Source organism: Sorex araneus, chromosome X (genome assembly GCF_027595985.1).
Source record: "Sorex araneus isolate mSorAra2 chromosome X, mSorAra2.pri, whole genome shotgun sequence".
In the NCBI taxonomy this organism is placed as follows: domain Eukaryota; kingdom Metazoa; phylum Chordata; class Mammalia; order Eulipotyphla; family Soricidae; genus Sorex; species Sorex araneus.
The window spans coordinates 135,316,182-135,335,214 of NC_073313.1; the positions used below are offsets into that span (position 1 = coordinate 135,316,182).

Genomic DNA, 19,033 nt, shown 5'->3' on the forward strand with positions numbered 1-19,033 from the left:
TATGGCTGAAATGCAATTATGAGCAATTTTGTAATGCTCTATCTAGATCACGGTCATTCAATACAAATTTAAAATGAAATAATAAAATTAAAAAGTAAAGAATAAAAAAAAAAGTTGAGCTAAGGCCCCCTGTTTGGAGAGCAGCATACTGAGTTGTTGGATTTGGCCAATAAAATTAGGATCAGCCAAATACGTGAGATCAAGTTTTTTTTTAATTTATTCTTTTATTGAGTCACCATGTGGAAAGTTACAAAGCTTTCAGATTTAAGTCTCAGTTATACAATGCTCGAACACCCATCCCTTCACCAGTGCACATATTCCACCACCAAGAATCACAGTAAGGGGCTAGAGCGATAGCACAGCGGGTAGGGCGTTTGCCTTGCACGCAGCCAACCTGGGTTTGATTCCCAGAATCCCATGTGGTCTCCTGAGCACGGCCAGGAGTGATTCCTGAGTGCAGAGGCAGGAGTAACCCTGTGCATCACCGGGTGTGACCCAAAAAGAAAAAAAAAATCACAGTAAACCTCCCCCCCCCCCCCGCACCCCGCCTGTGTAACTGGTAAATTGAACCCCGTGACGCCTCGCATGTATTTGCCATACACATCTGGGCTGTGTGTGGGGCGTTGCAGTCCGCCTGGGCGATGTCCCTGTGGTTAGGCCTCCGCGGAGGCGGGTGCAGGAAGGGCCTCCGGAGACTTTCGGGGGCCACGGCCGGGGCCGGGGTGGCCGCCCCGGGCAGGGAAGAGGAGGAGGCGGGCGACGAGCGAGCTTCTGGGCTTTTCCAGCGCGGCTGCCCCCGCCCGGCGCGGGCCGTGGGGGCGGAGCGTGCGCGGCGCCGGGAGCGGCCGTGTCCCCGCTGACGCGGGCTGGGGAACATGGAGCCGGGCAAGATGGCGCCTCCCAAGAACGCTCCGCGGGATGCGCTGGTGAGCGCGGGCGGCGGGAGCGGGGCCGGGAGCGCGGCCGGGGAGGCGGCCCCCGCCAGGCGCCCGCGGGACGCTGTGCCCGGCGGCCGCGGCGGCCCGGGGGAGGCCGCAGGGAGTGGCGGGAGGGGGGGCGCGGGCTGGGGCGCCCCGGCCACCCCCACCCCGCGCCCCGGCGCCCTCCGGCCGCCCCCGGGGGAGCGAGCGGCGCTCAGGGCCGGCGCCGGCCTTTGTCTCCCGGGCAGCCTGCGAGCCCCGACGCCGTCGCCCGTCGCCCGTGGCGGCCGCGCCGCGCCCGCCCCGTCCCCGCAGCCGGGAACTGACAGCCGGCGGTGGCCACCCCCCCGCGGCCGGGCAAGCCAACCCCGACCTCTCGCGTCCCTCTGCCCCCGCCCCCGCACCCCCCAGCCCGCTCCCACCCACCCCCCACACACGCCGCGCTCGGCGTTTCTGCCAGGCGGCCAGGGCGACGGCATTGGCGGGCCAGCGGGAGCAGGGCTGGGGGAAGCCCGGGAGGGAGACGGGGACCTTACGTAACTGCACTCCGGCCCGGCCGCGCGGCCCCGCACCCGGGGGATGCCTGCTCACTCTTCTTTGCATTTGTAGGTGATGGCACAGATCCTCAAGGATATGGGGATTACGGAGTACGAACCAAGAGTTATCAATCAAATGTTGGAATTCGCTTTCCGTAAGTTCAAAAAAAAAAAAATCGGCCTGATTTGGGAAGGTGTGCACTGTTTTGTTGTCTAGACATTCGTGAACCAAATTTCCAGCGCATTGAGTCGAATTCGGAGTAGATCGGGGAAAAAGAAGGCGGGCAGAAGCAGTTCTCGTGTGGTATATTTCAAGTTAGTTGCATCGAGATGACATTACAATGTGTTATATACAATTAGATATCAGAACCAAAATTCATAAACCTAGAAAGTAGTGAGATTTTTTAACTGAGAAAAATGTCCACGGGGGCGGAGGGATAGAACAGTGCTTAAGATACTTCTCTTGCATGCAAGTGACTTGACCTAGGTTCAATCCCCTCATCCCATATTGTTCCCTAGCACCGACAGGAATAACAGTCATAGGTATTAAGCTGTTTTCATATCTGTGTGAAAATAATATTTTACTCTTAAAGGATATGTGACTACCATTCTGGATGATGCAAAAATGTATTCCAGCCATGCTAAGAAACCCAATGTCGATGCAGATGATGTGAGACTGGCAATCCAGTGCCGTGCAGACCAATCTTTTACCTCTCCTCCCCCGAGAGATGTAAGCAAATTTTTATTTGAAGTTTATCTTATGATTTTTTCCAATTGTACTTCTAAAAAAGTTTTTTGCTTTTAGTTTTTACTGGACATTGCAAGGCAGAAGAATCAAACCCCTTTACCACTGATTAAGCCATATGCAGGACCCAGACTGCCACCCGACAGATACTGCTTAACTGCTCCAAACTATAGGCTGAAATCCTTAATTAAAAAGGTAAGTGTGGGGGGTGGGGCGATAGCACAGCAGGTAGCGCGTTTCCCTCGCACAGGGCCCACCCAGGTTCCATTCCCAGCATCCCCTATGGTCCCCTGAGCATCGATAAGGGTAATTCCTGAGTGCAGAGCCAGGAGTGACTCCTGTGCACCCCGGGTGTGACTCAAAAATAAAGATAAATAAATAATAAGAAGGTAAGCATTTTCAATCACCTTAACTTTTTTGAAAGGTGAGGTGTGTTAACAAATTCTTGTAGCTAATGCAGTAGATGAAGGCTAAAGCTAATTAACTAGGAATTTTTAAGTTACTGCCTTGAAAAATACCATATCGCCGATTAGCTGCTATGTTAAAACATAAAAGATACAGAATATTTATAGCCAAAAGAAACTTTGGGTTTTTATCCAACCCAACATTTACATTCCACATCATAAAAGTGAGCCCAAACGTATCTATGGAGTTAGTAGCAAAGCTAGGATTCTCAAGTCTGATAATTCCTAATCCTTCCACCATATGAAATTAATTATATATCAAGAATTGGACTGATATGTATCAGTTCAATATATATCTTGATATATATGTATATATCAAGAATTGGACTGGCTTTCTGAAATATGACCAAAATCTCTCCCATGAGTGAAAACATATTCCCCACATAGGGCAGTCTTCATTGTCTAAGATTTTGAGTTAAAATGTTGACTTAAAGTCACTAGGAAGTTAGATATCATCCCCAAATAAGATTCTACTTTAAACTTAAATACTATACAGAAGAAACATATATCAGTATCCATATTGGACAGATACATATTAGATACAGACATGTTTGTGAAAACATTGGTTTCAATGGTAGATTCAGAACGAAGATAGAATTGTATCTATAGGAGTAGATGTTAGCACAACTTAATATCTTTTTATGGTAATCAGTCACTTCCCATGTGGTAAACATGCACTAAGCCTTAAACTTATACCGAGCTATATGCTAATTATATATCAAATAAAGAAGACATTGCTGGCACAACAACAAAAACTAGGATATTCTTGCCATGGATTACTAGTAATTCACATCAACTATCTTGGTTTTGTTCTGGGAATTTTAGGTGTCAAATTGTAACAACAATGAAATTAAATTTGTTTTTCAATTCTGTAGGGGCCTAACCAAGGAAGACTAGTTCCACGGTTAAATGTTGGCGCTAGTAGCAGACCTACCACTCCTACTGTAGGTAAGTAAGAGGCAGAAAAGGCTTTTCTGGTTAATAAAGAAGTATCTCACACTACATTCCAAATCAAAAGGAGAGTCAGAAATCCCCATTTGTGCGTTGCCACTGGTCACATTTCCCCATTTGTGTGTTGCCACTGATATCATTTACTCATACTCTGGTAAAGCTATAAACATACTTTTTACAGATTTCACAATGAAAAGGTCACAAAAATATCCAAGTGGAGTACAAATGGGGACAGGGTGCTTGTGTTGCAGACAACCGTTCCTGGTTTGATCCCCAGCACCACATATGATACCCCAAGCCCACCAGGACTAGTCACTGAGGGCAAAGCTAGAAGTAAGCCCAGAGTAAAGCTGGCTATTTTCCCATCCACCCCCCAACACCACACCAGCAAAAAAAAAAAAGAGTACAAAATAGGGCATTGTCAAGTATTGGTGTTAGTATATAAACTGTGTCATAGCTGTGAATGTGATTCAGGAGGTAGATATGCACATACCTTTTCACGTACAAGGCTCTGGATTTGATCCCTGGCACCAGATGCCCCCCAGAATACCAGTCATCAACTACTGGATGTGGCCCCTACAGCAAAACTTGTGATACTGATGCTTGTGTTCTGTCTTCCATAAAAAATAAAAGTTGTTATGAAATGAAATGGAACTCCTGAGTAAATGTGCAAGAGACTGTAGTCAGCGTTAGTTTAAAATGTACAATTGGTCCAGAGTTAAGACAGTGGATAGGGCACTTTGCCTTTCATGCAGCTGACTAGGTTTTAATACCCAGCATCCCATTTGCCCCTCACTAAATTCCCCTCAGGAGAGATCCCTGAGCACCACTGTGTGTGGCCCAAAACCATAAAAAAGCCTTTAACACAGCTCAAGGGTGTCCAGACAGTATTTAAAATACTGATTGTCCTTTTGGTTAGAGGGAGCCCCTTGAAGGAGTCTCTTGTGTCTTATTTGACAGCTCTCTACAGACATACGAGCATTTCTTGCTTTCAGGCATAAGATGTTCTGAGTTTTTCTTAATATTTCCCTATCCCAGTCCTACACACAGCCATTTCTTCAGAGTTGAGGTTCATTTTAGTGGAGACTGGCATTTAGAAACAATTGCTTAATGCCATTGTTTAAGGACAATAGTAGATTAACTTTTTGTCCCGTGTTCCTACTTGACTCATTTCATGGTCAATGTGTTTTCAAAAAAAACAAACAAAAACCAAATCCTATCATTTTCTTGGCTCTTACCACTTATAATGAATTTTGTACATAGAACATCTCTTATATGACCATTTGGTTAAGGTATGTAGAAGTGTCTTCCATATTCTTATAATGCTATTTCATTTCAGCATTTCAGCCTGATATAGTATCTGCTTTATTCTTCTACCTGCAACATTTGGGAACAGACTTTATATATATAATTGATGCGACTTTTAAATGGCTGTCCTTTCTCTATTCCAGTTGCATTCTCCCCTCTCACTTGAGGCAGGCTTCCAACTGTAGAATAATGTCACTGGGTATTAGGCTTGCATCATGTTTTTGTATGTTCCACAAATGAGTGCGATCATTCTGTCCTCCTAACTCATTTCACTCAGCGTGATACTCTCCATGTCCATCCAATGATGACTGTTATCTGTAGAAGTAGTACTTGAATGCCATTTAAGAACAATTCTAGGCTTTGGTAATCAGTTACACCCATTGGCAAGTAAATAATTTTAATTATAAGTTGTAATTCATTTTCCTAAACATTATACATATTTTAGATTTCTTGGATCCTAAGAGAGGAAAGGGCTGAAAACTATTATTGAAGACAGTATAGATATCTGACATGTGTGAGGTTTGGAGTTCAGTCCAAAGCATCACAAATATAAAAAGAACCAGCAATGTAGCTCAGTAATAGAACATTTGCTTTGCATGTGTGAGAACTGGGGTTCAGTCAGCGGCACCTCAAAAAAACAAACACACACACAAAGGGCCCAGGATGTAGACCCCAAGTTTCATCCTCGGCACAGCATGGCAACCAGAATTTAAAAAAATAACTACAAGTACAAATAAAGTTCTTAAATTTAAAAATAAATTAATAGGGGCAGAGCAATAGTACAGCAGACAGGGTGCATGCCTTGAATGCAGCTAACCCGAGTTTGATCCCCTAAGTACCACAAGAACTCACCCCTGAGGGCAGAGCCAAGACTAATGAATCCCTGAGCACCACCAGGTGTGGCACAAAAAAAGAAACAAAAAATTTTAATGAGTTTTATAAAGTATCTAAACTGATACTTTGTTTAGCTTTAAAGCCCAACTTCTTACTTAGACAATAATTAGTTCTGATAATGACCAAGAAAATATCTGCCTTGGGATTTTTTTTTGAGAAAATAAAGTACTTCATTAAGCCTCACCAAAGTTTTTGGATTAGTCATTTTACATTTTAATACATGGGAAAATCTGCCTAAGGATGAAGCTATGTTAGCAAGGCTTCATCAACTTTTTCCACTAACAGTACAGGTGAGCACTGCCAAAAATACCTCAGAAACACTTGATTTTGGATTAACGGGCTGCCGTGTGTTCAGAAACCTTTTACCATTGCCAGGTTTTTCTCAATCCCCACATTGTTACCTTACTATATTTGGGGTCACAGCCCATTTAAAAAAGCTAGCTGCTAGGGGTTGGATTGGTAGAACAATGAGTAGGGCACTTCCTTGCACGTGCCCACTGGAAGCTAGATTCCCAGTATGCCCTGTGGTCCCCCAAGCCCATCAGAAATGATCCCTGAACACAGAGCCAGGAGTATTCCCTAAACATGGCTGGGTATGCCCCCTCCCCAATTTTTTTTAAAGATGCTAGAGCAAGGCCTTACATTTGGATCCCATATGTCTGGATACTTTTGGACATTGTTCCACTTTATCCCTAAAGATAATGGTCACAAAGTTGTGTTATTTTTAGGAACTCCCCTGAGTACAGTGCTGGTTCCAGTATGGATAGCTTACTTCCTCAAAGGAAAAACCCAGAAAAAGCACATTTCCATTAGTGATTGTTTTGAGAAAGTTATGTCAGTATACACATTAAAACTGAGTCTTTCAACTTTCAGTCATTAAGCAGACATTCCTTAAATGCCCAGTAGGATAAAGGCACAAAATTCCTGTGCTAACAAGGATAAAAAATGCTAGCCAAGGTTATAATTACAAAACATAAGGCCTGTATAATGTATAAAGGGGATTTCAGAAATCAAGAAGAATTTTATAAAATTGGGTAGTATTTGACCACAGTAATAGTACAGCAAGCAGGTCATTTGCCTTGCACATGGCCAAACTCTGGGTTCGATCTCTGGCACCCCCTATGGTCCTCTAAGCCTGCCAGGAATAATCCCTGAGCACAAAGCCAAGAGTATGCCCCAAGTACTACAGGTGTGGCACAAAAATCAAAAACCAAAAAACATAAATTGAGTGGTATTGTCAGGGAGTGGGTTCAGTGGTAAAAACCCATGCCTTGCTTGTGAAATTCAGGGTTTGATTTCTGGCATCACAAAAATATGGGGTAACATTTGAATGTACCTTGAAACAATGGGTATCATTTAGAGATATACTAGGTAATCTCTCGAGAGCCCGGCAAGCCACCGAGAGTATCCCGCCCACACGGCAGAGTCTGGCAAGCTACCTGTGGCGTATTCCTTATGCCAAAAACAGTAACAAGTCTCACAATGGAGATGTTACTGGTGCCTGCTCGAGCAAATCGGTGAACAATGGGAGGAACTACAGTGCTACTAGGTTATCTCAAAATCTGTTTTGCTTTAAAAAGTGTGAATACAGTAAAGAAATGTCGTTTTCAGGCCCACTTGTGGATCCTATGAAATGTACTTCATCGGCTCTTGTTATGTGCAAATTGATATAGCTTCATGCATAGCAGATATTTTGTTCTCAGCAAGTAACAAAATCTCACCTAAATTAACAAAAAATTAGATATTTATTCTGCTAATTTCCTTCAACACTCTACTTCCTGTAGCTAAAACAGTGCCAGTCATTAGCTGAAGCACTTGACATGATTTAGTTCTCACAAGAATCCTGTGAGATAATTATCCCCATTTGACAGATGAGACGACTGAGACAGGAAAGATTAAATAACTTTCCCAAGGACATTTTGCTGGTAGGTGAGAAAACTTAAACGGAATTTCAAGTCCTAGGCACCAGAACCTACATTGTGGGTGGGGGCTGTCTATACTCAGCTGTGCTCAGGGCACACGCTTGGCTCTGCTTTCAGTGATCATTCCTAGCAGGGCTTAGATGTTGGTCAGATATTGAATCTGCCACTTGCAAAGCAAGAATTTTCCCACTGTATTATCTCCCTTCCCACCCAAAACCTATATTCTTCACCACTATGCTATTCTGAATTTTCAGATCTAAATATTTGAGAGCTTTCATTTTGGCTTGGTTTGAAGGCCACCGCTGGTGATGCTCAGGACCTGTTCCTGGCTCTGCTCTCAGGAATTACTGCTAAATGGGCATATGGAGTGCTGGGAATCGAACCCAACCCATTCGCATGCAAGAAAAATGCCCTTAGCGCTGTACTATACCTCCAGCTTTTAAAGTTACTTTGCTCTTCATTTCTAATGATTTTTCTTCTCACCTTTTAAGTTTCTGTGTTAATTTCTAGTAAGCTAAGGAATGCAGAGTGAAACCCCATAATAAGTCATCTAACTAATTACATGGTCTGTTAATTGTAACTACAGCAACCCCACAAACAATGTCTGTCCCAAATAAAGTTGCAACTCCAGTATCAGTGACAAGCCAGAGATTTACAGTGCAGATTCCAACTTCTCAGTCCACACCCATCAAACCAGGTAACGTGACAGGGGGCATGGGTGGCAAGTGGTTTAAAATACCTTTTCAGTATTTTAACATTTCTGAATACTTTATAACACAAGAGCTTGTGTTCCTGTAGCAAAAAGTTGGAAAGACATTTTAATATGAAAGAAAGATGCCAGTGATAATGCAGGTACTGATCCTTCACAAACCCACTAAAATACGAAAATTTACATCTTTTTAACATTTTCAGAGAGAGAGAAGGGAAGGTGTTTATTGTGATCAGAGATTCTCAAAGAATACTGTGAACTAATATAAAGCATCTTCAGGAAAAACCAGTGAGGGTTAGTTGAAAAAATAATAGACTTTGGTGTACAACAAATGTAATTTTACCTTTGCTCACTCTATAGGATACATGTGGAGTTAAAATAGAAATGGAATTCAGTTATAGTATGATTAATTAATACATGTCTGTAGATTTCATTTTCTGAAAATTAAATGCATGTAGTAAAGATCTTACATAAAATATTGGCTGTAAGTTAAACGTAAAGTTTTACCTTGACTATGTATTTTCTATCAGGAGTAAAACTTCAGTAATAAGTACTACTAATTGAAATTCTAGGTGATTAAGTTTTTAAAATGTAGAACTTGTATAATCTTGTGGCATTTAAATACTTTCAGGCAATTAAAAAAAATAAAAAAAATACTTTCAGGCATTAAAAATGTAATTCAACTCTTGATGCATTAAAATTACCAAGGTTTCTTATAAAGTACAGTTGAAATTTATGCTATTACATAATTAGTTATTTACTTATTTTGTGTGCTTTTTACCATAAGTTTCTGATTTGGGCTAATTCAGTTTGGGGATGTTTTCTTCTGTTTACAGTTCCTACAACAACGGCAGTTCAAAATGTTCTGATCAATCCTTCAATGATTGGGCAAAAAAATATTCTTATTACCACCAACATGGTTTCATCACAGAATTCAGCCAATGAATCAAAGACATTGAAGAGAAAACATGAAGATGATGACAATGATACAATGTAAAGAATATAGTCAAGGTGCATTTCAAATGTGTAGTCAATTTTGAGCCCCATGTACTAAATGAGAACATTCTAGATCTTTTCAAGTGTTATCTTAGAAATCATAAATATAGCTGCAATAGTTAGAACTGTTAAGATTTAAAAGTGAGCACCAATTTTTTTCATTAGGCTTAAAGTACAAAGTGTTTCTTAGTTTTATTAATGTCGAGACCTACTGTGGCAGTTCTATTTTTGGAAGCAGTTTTCTCCAGGATCACTGACAACAGCACTAAAGTTTGTTTTTACAGTCTTACTAGCCTTACCTTACAATTTCCACATACATTCAACTGCTACTTCCTTTCTGTAAGGTAAGGCAGTCACCAACTTTTCTGAACAGATCTAAATGTAGGGTCATAGTTTGGAGGATGGATTTAGAGAGATTCTAAATCCATTTGAATGTATCTGTTTCTTGGTGTTCGTTACTTCCCAACCCCTCAAATGTGTCTGGATCCTCCATTTTCTGCACATTCTACTCTTAAAAAATTTTCTTCCTATGACAATTTAATTTAAAAGTCAACAAATAGAATATTAAATAATTCCTGATAACACAGCTCCATATCATTTTCAGGCTTTTCTTTAAACCTGCTCTTTAAACGCCCTGATGTATGATGTTCACTTAAACCCAAAGGGTTTGCATTTACTTTTTTGTCTCTATACCAGAGCTGTTGTTTTTTACATTTAATGTCATACTCTGCTTTGGACAGGTTGTTTTTTAGTCATTTACATTCAATTTCACTCTCATACTTTAAGTTGATAATTCCACTGTATTTCACAATTCTAAATTTAACTCAGATGCTACCACTTAAAATCTGCCTTAATACGTTATTTACACTGGGATTAGGCAAAATCACTGAATAAAAAGTTACTTTTTCTTTTTACCACATGCATGGACTGGAGCGATAGCACAGCGGGTAGGGGGTTTGCCTTGCATTCGGCCAACCTGGGCTCAATTCCTCCACTCCTCTCGGAGAGCCCAGCAAGCTATCGAGAGTCTCCGGCCTGCACAGCAGAGCTTGGCAAGCTACCCGTATCGTATTCAATATGCCAAAAACTGTAACAAGTCTCACAATGGAGACATTACTGGTGCCCGCTCGAGCAAATCGATGAACAAGGGACAACAGTGCTACAGTGCTACCACATGCATATCTGCTTTGATCACTACTGTCTGAATACTCCTAATGGTATAATTCAGATCATTTTTCTGGTTTGTTGCGGAGGATATATATATATATATCATATATAAGATGAGACCTAAAAAGGTTTTCTTCCTGAGGAAAACAATAAGGAAATCAGATGAGTGTGATGTGACTTGTACTTATGTGTACTTCATTTCCCGTAAGATGGTATGTTGCTAATCACCTTTTCCTATGTGCCATTTAAATCTACCTGAACATCTTATTGGGAAATACTGCACAGTTTAAAAATACAAAGACTTAACATTATTTCTAGGTTTGACATAACTAACATAAAGATACTTTGCAGAATTTTCTAAAATGTATTTTCCTAACATAATTTAGAGCATGTATAAGGGATCCTCAAATTTTAAAACTTAAATTTTGTCTTAGGATGGTACTTGATACATCAAAGATAAGTAGCCCAGGAACAGGAAGACACGTCTCGTCACAGTAGGTATACTCATCACAGTAGGGGATGATAAAAGAAGTGGTATCAAACTTGTAACAAAAGAACTGATCATCATAGGAGAGATTCATTATATAGCATAGGAAATCATTACTTGAATGTTCTCAGGGAGGCAGCATGTCATAAAGCCTAGTTTCTAGTTCTGGCTCCGTAATTTTTCATTTGTGACCTTACTTCACTTAAGCCTTGTTCTCCTCACTGGTAGGAAAATAACACCAGCCTTGCCTACCTCACAGGGATGTTGTGAGGTTTAACTGGTATATGTGAAAGTTTGTATTTGTTCCAAGATTATTAATAAAAAAATTGAGCTTACCTTTGATCTTTTACTTAAGGAATTCAAGGATGATGAATGAGTTCCGGTAATTCTGAAGTCCAAAACCCAATTAAGATTTGCTTAATGGATGAATTACATTAGAAAAAGTCACTTGACTTTATTTAGAATCAGTATGTGACATAGTGAAGCAAAGGAACAATAAGAATGATTGAAAGAATATGGGCTTAAGCCTCTTAAAAACTAATAGTGGGAAGGGTGTTTGGCTTGCATGCAGCCAACCCAGGTTCAATCCCTGGTACCCCACATGATCCCCCAAGCCCACCAGGAGTGATCCCTGAGCATCACCTCGTATGGCAAACACACAAAAATAACCCTAGCATGCTGCTATCTTTGATGGAACTATACATTTGAAGTTGCATTCTGAGTGTTCATTCACTTACTAGATCATCCAGTAGGTGATTTGTTCTTTCAGATGAAGATGACATTATCTTGAAGATCATCCCTACTTAAATCCAGCGTAATCTAGTTTCAAGAGTGACTTCAAAGCAGCTTGCACGTAGAATTTTTAATGTACTGATGTGAATGGAGTGAGTGCATTTTCATCCCTAATTCTTCCTTTTACAAGTAGGAAGAACTATGTGTCCCTGGTCTGTGTATAAATACAGACCTATAGCCCATAGGAGAGAGGATAGAAGATAACAGTGCACACTGGGTTTAAAGAATCTAGAGTGAAATGAAGTACTCAGGGTGTAGGAAAGAAAACACTAACCTGAAGAACAGATGTAACACTGTGTATAATATACTACCAAATATATTTCAGTATAGTCAGATGTAATATATGTACACGAATGCTTTCTCTATACACTCGATGAAAATATACTAGTCTTACCAGTGGTTGCCTCTCAGAAGAGAAGCCTAACAGTGAGGGCACTGAGAGAAGGAATCTTACTATGTATCCTTTTTTTTTATTCATACTGTGTGCTAGAAAGAGCAGAGGTTCCCAACATTATCACCCCCTTTTCTGAAAATACAAATGACTCTGTGCCCCTCTGGAAATTCACGTTCTTTAAAGAAATGAACAGCCCCTCCCAGTTCACCCCAAGCTACTGCCAACCACCCACTGCATCATTCCAGGCTACCCTCCTACCCATATGGGAAGACCACTCAAGAAATTTTTTACAAAAGAAAGTAGGAGGGCCAGAGAGATAGTCTAGCAGGTAAGGTGCTTGCTTTGCACGTGGTAGGCCCAGATTCAATCTTCAGATGCATGTGTATAGCTGAACGTGGCTCAAAAAAAAGCTGAACGTGGCTCAAAAAAAAGTAAAGAAAACTGTAAACACTATAAACACTATTTGCTTATGACTAAGAATAATTTTATGTAGGGATGGAAATGACTGCCTAGCTACTGGAAAATGGGGGCCTTGAGCATGGCTGTGGCTGTGTTCTGGAGGTTTTCGGCTGCCAGAGCTCTGCTAAGGGCGGGGAGGGAAACTCAACCTACTCAGAAACTGCCCCCAGCACCGTGTTATCCCATCAATGGCCAACATGCAGAGACTATAAAACCAAGCTCCCGGAAGAGCACAACACAAGAGACTCTTGCTGTCTTCACCGGGGCCCCTCGGAGGGGGTGGGTTGAGTTTCCCTCCCCGCCGCGAGCAGAGTCCCAGCAGCCGAAGACCTCCAGAACCCAGCCACAGCCATGCTCAAGACCCTCTCCACATGTTCATATAAGCCTCACGCATGAAGGAACCGGCAGAGGAACCCAGGTGTGCGGGACCCGGAGCTAAGATCTCTAAAGCCTAATCAGATCAGGACTGGGCCTCTTTCGCCCAGATCCCCCATTTTCCAGTAGCTAGGCAATCACACCTAGAAACTGTCCCAGCGTCATGTAATCTCATCAACGGCCAGAGACTATAAAACCGAGCTCCCAGAAGCATGTGGCCGCTTTGCGGCTGCATGACATCTTATAACCTAGTTCTCCCTCTCGGAGAACCTGGCAAGCTACCAAAGAGTTTCCTGCCTGCATGGGAGAGCCTCGAAAGCTCCCCATGGCGTATTCATATGCCAAAACCAGTAACAATGATGCGTCTCATTCCCCTGATCCTGAAAGAGCTGCCAATGCAGCACCGTTGGGAAGGACGAGTAAAGAGAGGCTTCTAAAATCTCAGGGCTAGGACGAAAGGAGACGTTACTGAGACCGCTCAAGAAAATCGACAATCAACAGGATGATGACGACGACGATGATGATAAGGGATGGAAATATCTGGGGTCTCAAACTAGTTTTCCACACTGAATCCTAAACCTTTGCAATTTTTTATCATTGACTCATAATTCACCCTTAAATGAGTACATGCATCCTTATACTATTCTAGTTTATATGCTTGTTAAAGTTTTCAATATAATCTTCCTTGACAAGGTTTTAAATTCCTTTATGGCATAATTGCTACATTATACTTCCTCTATTAAGTCCTAAGCATATAGTCAGTAAGTACTCAAGGACTTGGCTATTTGCATTTTCCCACTTATTCTTTTGATTAATGAGCCCAAAATGGGATAATATCCTGAGCAGAGTCTAGTAAAAAGTTACAATCAGGTATTATTGAATGGATAAAATGGCTGCTAGGTTTATGCATATGTTTACTAGACAATTCTTTCAAATACTTTAAATATTTAAAATAAAATTTCACGGGGTTTGAGAAATAATACAGCAGTTAGGATGCTTGCCTTGCATGCAGTTGACAAGGGTTCAATTACCAGCACCACATATGGTCGCCCAAGCCTGCCAGGAGTGATCCCTAAGGACATAGCCAGAAGTCAGCCCTGCGCACCTCTGGATATGGCCCAAAATTTTTTAAAAACTGAAACTGGGGAAACGTAAGTGGGGTACAAATCATTAGTATGCTAAAGTTCTAGCCCAAATATTTATATTATTTTTCTGCGTCTATGGGTAGTTATCTTTGGATCTCATCTAAAAAAAGACTGGACTAAAATTCCTGCTTCTCAACAAAAGTATAGTTATGGTTCCATCAGAGGTTTGCAGAAATGATACATTTTTAATTCATTACAATTATAGGCATAGCATTAAATCACAAATTAGTTTTTATGAAATTATTCAAGACTCCAAAATTTTTGTTTTGTTTAAAGCACTCTCCAAAATATTTTGACTATTCTCTACAAACTAAGCAAAATGTTCTATTCTAGAAGCATCATTTTGGGAATGAGGTAGAATAAAAAGGTACCATCATTTGGAATCAAACATGAATCCTTGCTATTACTTATTAGCTTTGTGATCCATGAATTCAACTATAGGTGAAATACATATATGTAGTATGTAAACAAATACCCAGGACAGAAACTGTGGTTTAACACAGTGCAGTTTGGAATTGTGTATTTATATCTACTCACTCCCCAAACCCCAAAATGACAGGAAAGGTGTCTAGGATTTGACTCTGCAGCCATGTGCATGCCCTGCACGCATGAGATCTGGGTTCCATCCCTAGCATGTCCCCTACACACAAAAACATGAATGAAATGAAAGAAAAACTGCAAGGACAACAGAAGAATCAGAATTTTCTTCACTGAAGAACCAGGTGTAGCCCCAAACCAAAACAGATGCACATAACACAAAGTTAATTCTTTCGTTTTATTCTGGGGTCACACCCAGCAGTGCTAAGGAACTATTCCTGGCTCTGTGCAGTGCTTGGGACCATACATGCTGCTAGGTATAGAACTCGAGTCAGCTGCATGCAAGATGAGAACCTTATTTTCTGTACTATCTCTTTAAAAACCAGAAAAAAGTTAATAGTTAATAGAACAATAGTAGGGTGCTTGCCTTTCATGCAGCCAACTAGGGTTCAATCCCCAGCACCACACATGGTCCCCAAAGCACTGTCAGGAGTACCCCTGAGCAGAGCCCAAAGTAAGCCCTGAGCACGCATTGTTCAGAATGCTCAGAATCAAGAAACTACGGGCAGAGAGACAGTAGATAAGGCCTTTCATGCAGTGTTCTCTTAGCACCACCAGGTGTCACCCCTGAGCAGAGCTAGGAGTAGGCCCTGAGCACTGATGGGTGTGCCCCCGCCCCCCACAAAAAAAGAAAAAAAAAATCAAGAAGTTCATAGTATATGGTACTAACTAAACCTCAATTCATGAACAACTTTGCATTTCATGGTGATTCAATAAGAAGAAAACAAGTTAACAGTATAAGCATGTTACTTAGAAACAAAAAGGCAGATTTCATTTTCAAAAAGCTAAATGTTGAAAAGCTGTCATTATCTGGAGAGTGAGAATCACAAATAAATGAATGGACTGAGGCCCACATTTTTCAAAAACCTTGACTTTGAAAATCACAGTCATATGTAACTGATAAAAATAAATCTTACGGGGCCGGAGCGATAGCACAGCAGGTAGGGCGTTTGCCTTGCACGCGGCTGACCCGGGTTCGATCCCCGGCATCCCATATGGTCCCCCAAGCACCTCCAGGAGTAATTCCTGAGTGCAGAGCCAGGAGTAACCCCTGAGCATCGCTGGGTGTGACCCAAAAAGCAAAAAAAAAATAAATAAATCTTAAATGTCACTTAAAACACAGTAAAGCTTCAAAATAATTATTAAGTACCTTCAATAAAATGTCCTCAGAAAAAGATCATACATTTACCTAGTTCCCCACTCTAACTGCTGCTGCCCACTTTCCTTTATTCAGAAATGTAAATAATTTATTCTTTACTTAAAATTATGTTCTCCTTGGAAGTGACAGAGGGGTATGAATGGGGGTCTTGGCACTATTGGTGGTGAGGTAACTGCACACCAAGACCATGAATGTCAGTATCATTATAAACACACTATACCTTAACTGTAGCAATTTTAAAATTCTATTTTCATACTAACAAAGTATGACAGAAAAAAAATCCCAGTTTCAACGGTTACTTTTATTATTTATTTAATAGTTCACCAATTTCATCCCCCTTCCATATAGCTGGAATTTCATCTTGTTTCCATGCTGAGTAGTGAAACACTGATAAAGATTATTAGAATAAACTACTTCAAAAAGAGAACTAAGCTAACAGCTCATTTTTAACAGGCAAAATATAAATATACACACTCTAAAATGCACAACGGTTTAGTCACTAAGAAACTCAAGTGGGATCTTGAAGAATGTAGGCAGATCCAGGGTGCAGTAAAAAGGTAAGCTGAGATGCTGTGTAACTGTTAAGGGCTCCTGTGGCTTCATCTATTGGCTCCTAGCTGAATCTTGACATAGGGAAAGATTTTAGCTAATGCCAAGTGAAGATGCAGAAAGTACTAACTTGACTTAGGGGTTGTGCACAGGAACCGAAAGGCAGGAAAATACTAAACATTGCTGAGAGCATCCACCCCAGGAAGGACTTTACCTGTTTTTGAGAGAGCACATACACATAAACAGCATTACTATAGGGCCCACTATGCGAGATTTGCCCATTTCTGTCTTCCCAATAATACTATCAGATCTTCGTTAGGATATATGGCCAGGAGCTGGTAACTTCATTTTGGGTCTTAGGTCTACCAGAGCAGACCTCCTTGAGAATAAGCTTTCCTATCTGCCCCTTCCCACATCAGTAGATACCAGGAGCTTTATGTTAAGTTCCTCCATTTGTACTGCCCAAAGTAATAATGACTACTAATGAAAATGCAACCTATTAACTATTTCCACTCCATTCTACCCACCTCTCACTGAACAGACTCCCTCCTTCCCCCGCACAACCTAAATAAAAACACAGGGAAGAACCTCACCTTCCAGGAGCTCTAAACTGGCTCCACCCCCAGTGCTCACATGGCTGACTTTATCCTCTGTATTCCATTTGGCACAGCAAGTGGCAGTGTCTCCACCACCTGTTAAATAAAAATCAACATGGAAAGGAAAGAAGACAAGAAAGAAAAAGGACTGACACACAAACTATAGGGAATACTGCCTAAAGCTTAACGAATAACATGAACCCCCAACTCATTAAGAGGCTCCTTGAAAAGTACAAAGCTGTTTTGTTCTCAAGATTCCTTCACTGTTATGAAACGTAGGACTGTGGGGGACTCTGCTTGATAGTGGAGCATTTGCCTTGCATGTGTGAGGCCCTGGGTTTAATCCTTGGCACCCACAAATAAAGAAAAATCTAGGAGTTAACCACTTACCTTCTACTTTTTTTTCTTCTATCAGCTGAGATTCATATAAGCTTTGTACAAGATTCCTTACCTATGATGGTGATGCAGCCTCTGGAAGTAGCTTTCACCACCTCATCCATAAGCGCTTTGGTTCCTCGGGAAAAAGCTTCCCATTCAAATACACCTACAGGTCCATTCCAGACGATCTGCTTAGCCCGACCAACAGCCTCAGCATACTTCTTACTGCTCTCAGGACCACAGTCCAAGCCCTAAGGGGCAGAGTTAAAAGAGAAGATGAAGGGCCAGAGTAGTACGGCAATAAGGCACTAGCCTTGCATGTCGCTGACCTAGGTTTGATTCCTGCCACCACATATAGTCCCCCAAGCAGCACCAGGAATGATCCGAGTGTCACTGAGTGACACCCAAAACAAAAAAGAGACGATGAGCTACCAATCAAAGCTACTTAGAGGAGTAAATGTCAATATGACCAGAACTCAAGATTCAAATCAAAGATTTTCTTCTATACCTAAAAATTACCCTTAAAATCTTTTAAATTTTAAACCTGTTCATGTCCTCCATGGAACATCAAGTCACAGGGGCTGCCTCCAAATTTATTGGATCTGTAGTCTCATTTCTTACTCAAGTTAAAAATTAGATTGATGTCTTCAGGGTTAATTCTTCCCCTCCCCAGGGGACATGGGGCAACGTCTAGAGGCATTTTTTTCGTTTCTACAACTTGAGAGGAAGTACAATTGGTATACAGTAATCGCCAAGAAGGCCTTCAACAGGCTATGCCATGACAAAAACTACCTAAGATGTCAATAGTGTGGAGGCTGAGAGACACTGAACAAGATCACAGGTTCTCAAACTTTGGTATGTACTGGAATCACCAGGAAGACTCGTTCAAGCAGATGGATGGGCTCCATCCCAAGTGATTCTGATTCAGTAGGTCTGAATGTGGAGCCCAAGAACACGCATTTATTATTGCAAGTTCCAAAACAATGCTTATAATGCTGTTCTTGGGATCACACTCTGAGAAATAGTGAACTAAAAAAAAATGCCTAGCCGAAGAATAGTTATTAATAAACTAATCAAGATGGCACAATTTTATACAACTACTAAAATAACATGTAGAGAACACTATAATAAATTTTAGTCTTTTACACACAATTATATATCTATAATATTCATACACACAGCTGATTATAACCAATACATTTCTATCTTAATTTTTCCCTGTACATAAGATTTCTTATACCAGAGTCTCGTTAGCAACACAATACAGAACAGCCCAAACCATGAAAGTACATAGCAGCCCTCCAGGACATACGTACTCAATATTTTAAATACGTGAACAGACAGAAAATAGTTCTGTCCCATATTACTGATTCAGCAAAAATCTGATGCCACTGCTTTCACCCTATCCATTCTCCTCCAAGGAGGGAGCCTTTTAGCATAACTCTGTAGAGATTGTTTTTTAAATGCTTGTTGATTGGGTAAGTAACACC

General features: G+C 41.2%; 2 protein-coding genes across 3 annotated transcripts in view; one reads left to right on the forward strand and one right to left on the reverse strand.

The window, feature by feature from the left end:
* Positions 1–634: 634 nt before the first annotated feature.
* TAF9B (TATA-box binding protein associated factor 9b) lies at positions 635–11,434 on the forward strand. 2 transcript variants are annotated; one of them, XM_055120967.1, is made up of 7 exons: positions 635–926; positions 1,530–1,611; positions 2,050–2,186; positions 2,262–2,396; positions 3,541–3,613; positions 8,327–8,437; positions 9,286–11,434. In XM_055120967.1, exons 1-7 carry the CDS (start codon positions 876–878, stop codon positions 9,444–9,446), a joined length of 750 nt encoding a protein of 249 aa, XP_054976942.1. In that variant the 5' UTR covers positions 635–875; the 3' UTR covers positions 9,447–11,434. The 2 variants fall into 2 exon arrangements, with proteins under 2 accessions (XP_054976942.1, XP_054976943.1); XM_055120968.1 differs by lacking the exon at positions 8,327–8,437 and having other exon boundaries at positions 642–926.
* A 4,868-nt stretch (positions 11,435–16,302) lies between these two features.
* PGK1 (phosphoglycerate kinase 1) overlaps positions 16,303–19,033 on the reverse strand; it is a 30,079-nt gene continuing 27,348 nt past the window's right edge. The window contains exons 9-11 of the mRNA XM_004611636.3: positions 17,617–17,794; positions 17,163–17,261; positions 16,303–16,783 (exon numbers count right to left, since the gene is read on the reverse strand). Coding sequence (XP_004611693.2) covers positions 16,743–16,783; positions 17,163–17,261; positions 17,617–17,794 — 318 coding nt within the window. The 3' untranslated portion in view covers positions 16,303–16,742. The remainder of the gene's footprint in view (positions 16,784–17,162; positions 17,262–17,616; positions 17,795–19,033) is intronic.